At 36.0% G+C, this 11,725-nt stretch overlaps 1 protein-coding gene across 1 annotated transcript; it reads left to right on the forward strand.

Moving 5' to 3' along the window:
• The first annotated feature begins 7,373 nt into the window (after nt 1-7,373).
• Nucleotides 7,374-9,176, forward strand: LOC113046344 (C-C motif chemokine 20-like). The gene is made up of 4 exons (XM_026207232.1): nt 7,374-7,513; nt 7,655-7,772; nt 8,802-8,879; nt 9,059-9,176. The coding sequence occupies exons 1-4, from the start codon at nt 7,432-7,434 to the stop codon at nt 9,123-9,125; spliced, it is 345 nt and encodes a 114-aa protein (XP_026063017.1). The 5' UTR covers nt 7,374-7,431; the 3' UTR covers nt 9,126-9,176.
• Nucleotides 9,177-11,725: the final 2,549 nt, after the last annotated feature.

The following is an 11,725-nucleotide window of genomic DNA, read 5'->3' on the forward strand; positions in this document are numbered from 1 at the left end:
TTCCCATGCTAAACATGGACAAAGTTTCAGAAATTAAGTTGTACGTTTGAAGGAGTATTTTTGTTCCAAAAATACCTCTTCCGGTTTATCACAAGTTTCGGAAAGTTTTTTTCCGAGTATGGGTCTGTGTGACGTTAGATGGAGCGGAATTTCCTTATATGGGTCCTAAGGGCACTTCTCCCGGAAGAGCGTGCACTCCCGTATAGCAGAGCAGAGACATTCACTGATCAGAGCGAGAGACCGAATTGTCACAAAAGAAGCGTGTTTTTAGTTGCCAGGGCAAGACAACCCTGCACAGATTACCAAAAAAAAAAAAAAAAACAGCATTAAGGGACCAGTGGATGGAGTTTATTTTTACAGAGCATCAACGGAGTTGTGCAAGTGTTTTTGTTTGTTCCCTGCATTTCGAAGATGCTAGTTTTACAAACAAGGCCCAGTTTGACACCGGATTTGCATATCGTTTATTTCTTAAGGATAATGCAGTTATTTCTTAAGGATAATGCAGGGTCACGATCGTGTGTTGGAACCGCAGGCGGTGAGTAAAACTGCTTCAAATATCTCTGTGTTATTAACTTAGCTATCAGTGCGTAAGCACATCAAGTAAACAACATGAGATGTTGTCATCAAACTGCACTTTCCACATGTACAGTTTAAAAAAAAAAAAAAAAAAAAAAGACGACATAAAGTGGAACTTAGTCATTTTCCAAAACCGCTTAGCAAATATATACAGTTTCAATACATACCACAGAGACGTCGTTGCTGATGCTGCTCTTGTTAAATTTCAGCCCCTGGATCTGATTCTGGATCATAAATATACGGCTGAATCTGACTGTTAGCCATGGTTTGTTTTGGATGATGGTTTTTTCCTCACGGTAATGTCACAGTTTCCAAACGCTCTCAACGCAAAAGCCTACTCGCGCTCCTGATTCTTTAGCTCTGCCCACACGTCACGCCTAAAGGCGCTCGTGTTTTTCCGGGAAAAATCAGTACAGACTATCTTTCTCTTATAAATATAATAAAACTAAAGACTTTTTGGAGTTATGAAGGATGCAGTACTACTCTATAGGTACTCAAGATTAACAGGATATTGAGTGAAAACGAGCATTTCACCCCCTCTTTAAGGATATAGAGTTTTCTTTATTTGTTTATAATATGTTCATTTTGTACAGTTGTGTGGGTGCCTTTGAGTTTTGAATAAGGTTATTTAAGTTATAAGTGTATTTTTTTTTTTTTTAAACAAATGTAACCGTATATAAGCTTGTGTGTTTTCGTCTCGAATATGTATTTTCTTCTTTTAACTTCTTTAAAATTTATGTGCTTATGTTTGCTTGGCGTGCTATAAATCTGTATGTTTTAAAAATGCAAATAACTTAAAAGCTATTTTAAAGCTTAAATTCATAGTTTTTATATATATATATATATATATATATATATATATATATATATATATATATATATATATATATATGTATATATATATATATATTCGTTTAACCAATTTGCTTGCTTTTAGATAGTACTTTAAAGGGATAGTTCACCCAAAAATCATAATTATGTTATTAATAACTCACTCTCATGTCGTTCCAAACCTGTGAGACCTCCATTTAAGATATTTTATATTTAGTCCGAGAGCTCTCAGACCCTCCATTGAAGCTGTGTGAACGGTCTACTGTCCATGTCCAGAAAGGTAAGAAAAACATCATAAAAGTAGTACATGTGACATCAGAGGGTCAGTTAGAATTTTTTGAAGCATCAAAAATGGAAGCTTTAGCCTAAGTTCTGCCAGGAAGATTCAATCACTTCGTCACTAATTACCTTCATCATTATCCAATCACGTCGTACTCGTACTTACACATGTTTGAGTTTCCAGATGCCGATGCGACAACAATGGCAGATTCCAACGCGATTGTTCCTTGCTCAAGCTGTTGCATTATTCATTTACTTGCAGTTTGTGTCCTGCAAACTATCGAGAGTTTGACGTTCCTCTAAGATGCACACGGGATCGTTGGCTTTGCTCCGTGTCGTGGTGATTATCTGCGGTCGTTCGTGTTGGATGATCTACAAGCTTTTCTCGGCAGAGGTGGTGGAACATTGGCGGAGTTCCGTGTGCTTTCCAGGGTTGCCAGGTTTTCTCAAAACCGCCAGTTACTTGAAAAAATAGCCCAATCGCGTTTCAAAAGGGATTTCTCGGTAGAATTCACATTCTAGGGGCTATATATGACACTATTGCGTTCACCTCAAACCCCGGACAGAAAAAGAAACCCGCAGCAAAAAAAAAAAAAAAAAAACGGTCTTGGCAACGCCTGTGCTTTCCGACATGTCGCGTCAGTGCTGCTCGGGTCTCAACACCTGAAAAGACTTTGGTCTCAATCAACAAATATTTCATCTGTACGCTCACGTGAACCTGCACGAATGAAGTCTCTCCGGACCAGGAGACAGAATCAAGGCTGCCGGTCTTTTTCGGCATCTCGCCTCCATCACTTCATCAGTCTACAGCATTAGAAGTATAATTTTGTTCTATGCACTTGTGGCGCTTGGGCATTTATTTTTTCCTCTGCAAGGATTTATACTCACACTTTCTACATAAAGCACTGGGCATTCCGTGCTTGTTTATCTAGCAGACTCGCACTGCATAATTAAGATGTTGATCATAGTGCATGCAATGTTCTGAAAAATTCTTCGTAATGAGGCATTTTAAGGCTCGTAATAAAAGCTACAATCATTTATACTGTTAAAGCTAAAAAAAAATTATATATATATATATATATATATATATATATATATATATATATATATATATATATATATATATATAATGCTTCGTCTAGCACACTTAAGATTCGTTGTTTTAATCCTATGCTTTAATCTTTGTTTTTTCAGTTATTGTTTCATTTGCGTCTGTTCCTGAAATGCTTCATACTCGAATGGGATTCTATGGTTGCAGATGCAGGGAACCGCTGCTCTCACCTCATATTTACATGGCTTACTTTTGGACTAGCGCTATTAGGAACACTAGATCTACCAAGCTGATGCGTATATGGACCCTTTCATTTGAGTCGTAGGTAAGATTTGGCTCAATGCTCAGCAGGCATCTTAAAGTCCACGTGACATGGTAGTTGCTGCTGACTTTATTCTGAGTAGTGACATATCTCCAGTTTAAACCGAATATTAATTAGCAGGCATGGTTTGTTTGCGCTCCTGGTCTCCGTCTCACTCATAGCAAACTAACGGCTGGAGGGGCGTGTTAAGGAGGTTCTGCACATGCTGTCAAACTGACGTCATCAGAAAAATTATGCATTACTGAGTGGAAATGTTCAGATTTCGATACAGATTACGAAGACAATGTTAATTGTCTACATCAAGATTAGCAATGTGTGCTAGTAAGCTTAAGTCAATTCGATTTATGCTGACTTTAAGCTACAATCAAGGCTTGTTTATTTCGCGCATCTACTGGTGTCGGTTCATTCTGTCTCTCATAACATCAACTTCAGTCTTACTTGGCTGTTGTGGCCTTCACTTTACACTTTCAAACTTTCAGACAGCTGTGCCCCTCAGCCAACCCGGATCCTTCAATCTGCCCTCCGTTAGCAGACATAATACTAAACTAAATGACCTGCTCACGTCAGCTAGAAGTCTAAAGGCGTCGCTCTCTCTACAATCAAGCCTACACGTCGGCATGGTCCGCTTTCTAATGTTTTTCCTTCCAAATTCTGTGTTTCCTATTCTAATTTCTACAGTTTGCTCCTTTCTCGTCTTTAATTTTAAAAAATCGCAATCTTAAAATTTCTCTATTCGCAGACTCCTTGCCAGCATCCAATTCTACGCTAAATTTTATAATCCTAATTTTCAAAGCCTTTTCTGAATATTCCTTTCTATTACTACTTAAGGGGTTAGCTAAATCTTCCAACAAAATTAAAGACCAACGTCTGCCTATTACCCTGCCCATATTGCAAAAATTAATTACTTCCGTCCGCTATGGCCTTCTTATTAAGTACCTCAATATTCTTCTCGAGGCAGTGTTTTATCTGCCTTCTACGGGTTTATGCGTCCAGGGGAATTCACTTCAAAACTCATCAATTTGATCCTGCTCACGGCATTTCCTTTCCGATCTACGATTCGGACCTAAATTCTTCACACTCTTCCTCAAGCACTCAAAACCGATGTGCAAGGTTCTGGTGTCACCTTAACAAATTCAAAAATCAATAATAAATTCTGTCCCTTCTCTGCATGGTGAAATTTCTTAAAATCAGACCTCGAACTTCTAAAAACGCACCACTCTCTATTTCACTCTATTTTAACGGAGCACCCCTTTCCAAGGCCTGTTTTAGAACTCCCTTAACCACTGTTCTCAAAAGCTGCAGTCTATCCCCCTCTCTCTATACTGGCCATTCTTTCTGAATTTGGGCAGGTACTTCAGCAGCTGAATGAGGCATCTCTACATCAGCTATTAAGATCATGGGCAGATGGTCTTCCTCAGCATTTGAATCATACATCAGACCTGATTCATAAACAATTCTCGAAGCTCCGCAAGCTCTCCAGTAACTAATCGGGTAAATTCATGCAACTACTGGTGGTGGTGTTACTATATCTGTATGGTCTATCAAGGCCTGTATATGTCTGGACTTTTGTGGCTATTTCTGTACGGTCTTTCGAGGCCTGTCTGTGTCTGCCTATTGTGGCTGTCTGCGTCTGGCATATCGTGGCTATTTCTGTACGGTCTATTGAGACCTGTCCATGTCTGGCTATCATGGCTATTTTTCTGTACGGTCTATCAAGGCTGTCTGCCTATTGTGGCTGTCTGCGTCTGGCCTATCGTGGCTATTTCTGTACGGTCTATTGGGGCCTGTCTGTGTCTGCCTATCGTGGCTGTCTGTGTCTGGCCTATCGCGGCTATTTCTGTATGGTCTATTGAGGCCTGTATATGTCTGATTTAAAAAAAAAAAAAAATTGAGGTTTAATTTAACGTCATCATACTGATCTTGCTAACTCTCTCTTTATATTTTTCAGGAACCTTAGGATTCACAACTGGTGGGTATACTTTATTTTGGTGGGAAGGCTGGCCCTGTCTGGAGGTCTCATAATCCACCTAATTTTGGGGGTCGGCTGCGCCCCTGCCTTCGTCTTCAGGGAGGAAATGCAGATTCGCTACCCTCGTATTGCGAACCATGGACGGGGCCTTCCGCCAAAGAAATTTATAATTGTGCTTGCTGAGCTGTCAATAAATGTATGCTTCGTACATCATTTCATCTCCCGAGTCTTTCTGGTAGAAATACATTTTGGTCCAAAAATAGCAAAAACTATGACTTTATTCAACATTGTCTTCTCTTCCGTGTCTGTTGTGAGTGAGAGTTAAAGACAAAGCAGTTTGTGATATCCGGTTCGCGAATGAATCATTCGATGTAACCGGATCCTTTTGAACCAGTTCACCAAATTGAACGGAATCGTTTAAAACGTTTTTTTGAAAATGTGACTGACTCCCTCTGAGTCAGAATAAACCAATATCCCGGAGTAATTAATGTACTCAAGCAGTACCCTGACTGAACTGCTGTGAAGAGAGAACTGAAGATGATCACCGAGCCGAGCCAGATAACGAACAAAACATTGACTTGTCTGTTTTCGATCACCAGTAGTTATTTCGGACAGTTTGATTCAATAAACCGGAAAAATTTTGTGTATAGTTGACTTAGTCATAAGTTGGGCCAACTTAAAATTTTAAGTCAACTAAACACAAAATTTAAAGTTTAACTAAGTTAAATTAATTTAATATATTATGTTGATTGGACATGCACAAAAGTTTGTACAACTAATTGACCTTTAAGTTGAGCAAACTCAAAAATCTGCTTAAGTTTGTTGCCTTAAAATTTTAAGTTGGCCCAACTTTTGATTTTTTTACAGTGTACTCATCTATCTACTTACGATTCATCCATTTATGTCTGTATGTTTGTCTATCTGCCATCTATGCAACAAAAGTACCTAACGTTTTATCTTCCCATCTACCCATAACCATTTATCTACCATCCATCTACCTACCATCCATACATGTCCGCATGTTTGTCTGTCTAACCATCTACCCACCTACCTAACCATTTATCTTCCCATCTACCAATATAACCATTTATCTACCATCTAATCATTTAGCTATCTTCAGTACCTACCCATCCATTCAAGTTGGTATGTTTGTCTGTCTACCCATGTACCCACCCACCCACCTAACCATCCATACATCCATGAAAACATCTCACTAAATAAAGAATTCTAACAAAGAGAATCACTTTGTCAGCATGCTGTTGAGAGTGCAGTTAGGGAATATATGATAAAATACAGCAAAAAAATAAAAAAAAGCCACAGGGTTGCTTGGATATTAAGTCTGGTTGCAATTTCCTGGAAATATAGTATAAATGATTTATTAGTCGACAGAAATAGAACTTGCTCACAACAGACAGCTTGCACCTTGCATGAGATGTTTTCTAAATGTACACATTCCATATCTCACGATTTTATAAGATATGCAGCCTTTAGACAGAAATGCACCCTGAGTCAGTTTCACATGACAAAACCTCTATCTATTTTGCAATTAATAGCATGTTTCAAGCAAAGACACGCATACTAGCTAGATTAACCAAATATATGATCTTTACATTAACGCTCCCCCTTGATGGTTAGATTCCTGTATTGAGACGTTTTCTAGGTCACGGAAGCTGTGCATGTTAATTTGTTCTTTTGCTCAGAGGGGAAAATTGTCATTCTCACCACTAAATGGGTCATGGTAAACAAGAGGTTTAGCTAATCCTCACATTGCACAATAAACAACTTCCCCTATAAAAATATTTGGTGTCTTGAGATAAGGCACCAATTGATGTCAACAGTCTTAAATTGTCTTAATCATACCTGTAATTACTTAATACCATCAGATAAAATAATTAATCTGAAATATCTGAACAAATTATTTAAAATAAATGAGAAGTGATGACATGCTCCAGCTTATAAGTCATAAAAAGGAACAAAGACACACACACACACACAAAAAAAAAAACATAGCAAAGAAGCAAAGAATAGAGCTACACTTTGACATTTAGAGTGTTTTTTCATGCACATCATTCTAAATGCTGATTTACATCATTAGCTTCAACGGCACTTATATTTGAGGCAAAATGTATGCAAAAATGTATACACATAATATCATGGGTCGTGCATAACTACTCAATATACTAAGAAACAGTCTTCGATCAATCTGCACCACATCTGTGGTTGGGACTTGCTATGTAAGCATTATAATATCGGCAATATTGGTTTTCCTGTTCTCTTTTTCCATGGTTGCTGTCCCCATTTTAGAACCCGCATTTGATTTGTGATTTTGCAATGTGCAACTGATCTTATCGCTCACTATATAAGGCCCTGCACTGCTAAAGCAAACATATGTGACTGACCGAAATGCGCTGCATAATGTCTCTGTTCACCATCACTCTCATCAACAGCGTTCTTCTGAGCCTGTTCCCTCACACTCCAGAAGCATGTAAGTTTCTTTATGGAGATCTTTCTGCTTTTGCATTGTTTTGGTCATTGCTGTGAATTTTGCTGACATTTTTGGTGTTGTTTTAATGGGTACTGTAGTTCTATGACTATGATTGTAAGAAAATGTTATGTGTGATGTCAGATGGGCCGCTGAACTATGCCTGTTGTGTGAAATACACTCAAAATCCTTTGCCCTTTGGTGTGATCAAGGGCTTCATGGAGCAGAAATCCACTGAGGTGTGTCGCATAGATGCCATCATGTGAGTCACTGTAACCCCCGACCGCAGGAATGAGTCAGGGTTCACACATTTACCCACACAATGTGGTTGCACAAAAATAGACACATTTAACCATACATTTAAATATGAGGGTGCACAGCCGATGTCAAAATCCCACAGCATTAGTTAACACAAGACATACAGTGGGGTACAAATATATGATACAACATAGAACAGTCTGTGACCTCATCTAATAATAATACATATTATAATAAAAAAGTATACTATTAGAAATATAATGTCAAATCTGAATGTTTTGGATACCATGAGGAAGGCTCTATGGCTGAAAGGTATCGGTATTGTTTACATTGTAAACAATATGGACAGACTCTAAAATTAAAAAAATAATATTAATTATAATTAAATAATTAACGCAAATTGTTATGTTGAGAATATATTTTTCAATGAAAAATAAATACAGTAAGTAAAACCACTAAATTAACATCACGCAAATATATAATACACTATTGCTCAAATAGGCCTGGTTTTTATCTCTCTTATGTTTTTTAAATACAGTAATATTGTGAAATATTATAAAAATGTAAAATACATGTTTAAATTATATTTAAATATTATATTTAATATTTAAATATATTTTAAAATATCAATTATCCCTGTCATGGCAAATTTGAATTAGAATTTTCAGTGTTACATGATTCTCCAAATACTTCAAATATTTTGTGTAATATTTTTCAAATTCAGGATTCTTTGATAAACAGACAGTTAAAAATAAGAATTATTATTTATTTGTTTGTTTATTTATTTATGCATCCTTGATGAATAAATTCATTAATTTCTTCTTTTTTTAAAAAATCTTATTTACGCCATACTCTTGAATGACAGTTGAATATATAATCTGTAATATTCAAATGAATTTAAAATCAGACTTTTGGTTCTGATTATATTGATAGAAAGAGACAACTGCCTGTGAGATCTATTAATAATCATAATAAGCTGTCTCCAGAAGAAAGTTTGCCTTAATTGGTTTCTAAAACGATCTTTCTCTTCAAGCTTTATCACCAAGAACAACAAGAAGGTATGTGCGAGCATTAAGGATCAGTGGGTGAGAACAGCGCTTGCGCGTCTGAGGTAAGAAGAACCAAGAGTGTGACATTTAAACAAGTCACCTCAAACCTGTTGGCATACAATGGCGACATTCAAGCTGAAATTCACTATCACTGAGCAGTAAATAATGTGACAAACTGAAATGTATTTATTTTTATGATGGCCAAAGTAACAAATGACTACAATTTATATTTTCTGTGTAGGTCCAAATTAGAGAAAATGACTGAAGAGGGAAATCAGCTTCTCACCACTGCTGGATCGAAACGCTAGATTCCCACAACCACCAAAAGCTCATGAAGATTTTGCAAATAACGTGGCTTTAAAAAAAATTTATAACATATGAAGGAAGATTCTATTAATTACTGATGATTATCCTTGTACATCATGCTTTAAATTCTATTCTGACTATATATCCTTAAGAATAATAATAATAATAATAATAATGATAAAAACTGTTTGATACATAACTATATTTTTCTACATTTTATTATATAATTCAGTCTGTAATGATGTACAGATTTGTCTTAAACAGCAATAATGAAAGAAAAAAAAAACATCAAAAGTGAAATAAAAGTATTTTTCTTTGCATGCTGCTTACTGTAAAAGAAAATCCCAGCTGGGAGAGAATAGTAAACAAAATTTCATTTCTGTCCTTCTCAATCCTTGGAGGCCAGAGTACAGGTGTCCCAATGTTAATATTGCTCATCAGCTAAAAGAATGAGAAAGTGAGTGAAAAATGATAAAACATAAGTTATATTCTCCTAACTTCTGATTTGCTCTTAGTAAGTTTTAATGACACAAACTGACTTAGATTCAGCAAAAAAAAAAAAAAAAAAAAAAAAAAAAAAAAATGTTGTTTTTAAAGGTTTTAAAGGCTTCTATTATAATCTGAAGATACTCCTCGACGTTGATGGGATTGTACTGACGACTGTCTAAACGGTCAAACATTGCTATGTGTCGCTTAGGAAGAGTGTCATCCTGAAAGATGTCAAGAATCTAATTGCTGTCCCAGATTTAATGACAAGATGGTAAAGGGGAAAAAAAAGATGATATTAATGATTTGTGGGGAATTACATCTTGTGAAATTAAAGAGTGCTGCCACCTAGATCTTAAAGAACTGCTGTTAGAGATTCTTTTGACAGATACATATCTAGGTTGACTTTTGAAAATGCATTGGTGGGAATCTATCACTAGTAAAGAAGATAGCCTTGATCTGACAAAAACCTCAAACTGATATCTTATTTCTCCTTCAGCTTTTCAATCACTCCACTCCAGTGACGTCTATATTCTGAAAAACATGTGATTTTCTGAAAGATGTCATCATCATCACCATGTGGATCGATATTATGCAGTTTCTACTATGAACACTTACAGTACATTAGACATAAAATGTTGGCTGGGCTGCAATTCATAACAGCTTAAAATATGTTGGGATAACATAAATATCTAACTTAATTTAACTAAACTAAAGTTAACTTAACTTATAATTGAAACTTGAAATTTATTCTAAAGTTAAATTTTAAATTGTGATGACTAATCACCGCAATCATTTTTTAAAATTTTGGAAATTCTGATGCTCATACCATTAAACATGGCCATTTCCTTTTTGGAGCACATATTCTGCCAATGCATGGTTTCACAGAACTTCACATTAATTACATGACACTCCACATAAACATTGTCTTTATCATCACACAGACAGATAACAAACTAATAAGTCATCAAATGTCACATGAACAAATATACTCTTTCTGTATTTTTTTTAAGCTTAAACAGTAGCCTACTTGCCCTAAACTTACACTAAACTGGTGTACTGTTGAAATTGTTATGATAAATTTTCCCTGCTTGTGATTTACAAATAAGAAAAACAACACATTAGGGTGAAAAAAAAAAAACCCAGCTTAAATTCATGAATAAATGAACTAAATATTTACAACTTAAAAAAAAAAAAGTTAAAACTAGCTCCGATCTCCTCAACAGGATAATGATCTTGAGTATCAACGGTTAATTCAAAATCTCCGGCCACTGACCCTCTATAAGCGCAGAATCGGAGAGATCGAATAACTCAGGCGTTTGCAGCAGTGGAAATACAAAAAATTACCCCATCATCATCTGTTGTGGTCAATCTGTCATTGTCAATTATTTGTTTATTTGTTTGATTAGGAAACCACAGGGAATTAATACGTGTACAGCTGAGGAAACGCACCTAAAGAAATCACGTCCAAGTAACTGCTTTGACGAGAATGAGAACTTTTTACTGTGCTCTGATGAACTGTACATGCAACGTTTAATTAGTGAGTGAAGTTAATAACGAATGACTCGTTAATGAAGGTACATTTCTAGAAATTAATAGCAAGGCTGTTTAAAACTAGGGTGAATGGAGAAACCAAAAATATACCAGCCAGTTGTTAGAAATGCATTCATAAGTTATCTGTTCAACAGAAAGGTAGCCTGTCTGAAAGGAGGGTTTAAACAAGGACATTCTGAATAGAGTGGGGCAACTATGACTTGACTTTGAATGCCACTTGGCTGTTAGGGTTAGCATCAAACTGGTTCCCTTGACAAAAAGCCAATAGGATATTTCAATAGGCTTTTGGATTATCGCAAAAAAAAAAAATAAGCTGCCAGACTTAAAAGGTAAACTTAGGCTATAAAAGAACAACAGCACCATGGTTGCTAAGGTGCATTAAGCGTCAATAAATCCTTAATAATATTAATATTTTAATTAAAAATCCATGTCTATTTAATAAAATTCTACTTGATTTAATATATTAAATAACAGTAGAGTGAGTGAGTTTTAGGATATGGTAAAATTAAATTTATTTTAGTGAATAAAGTAGTGATGGGTCATTAATGTCACTTGGGAAGAA

This window comes from Carassius auratus, chromosome 27 (genome assembly GCF_003368295.1).
Source record: "Carassius auratus strain Wakin chromosome 27, ASM336829v1, whole genome shotgun sequence".
Lineage (NCBI taxonomy): Eukaryota > Metazoa > Chordata > Actinopteri > Cypriniformes > Cyprinidae > Carassius > Carassius auratus.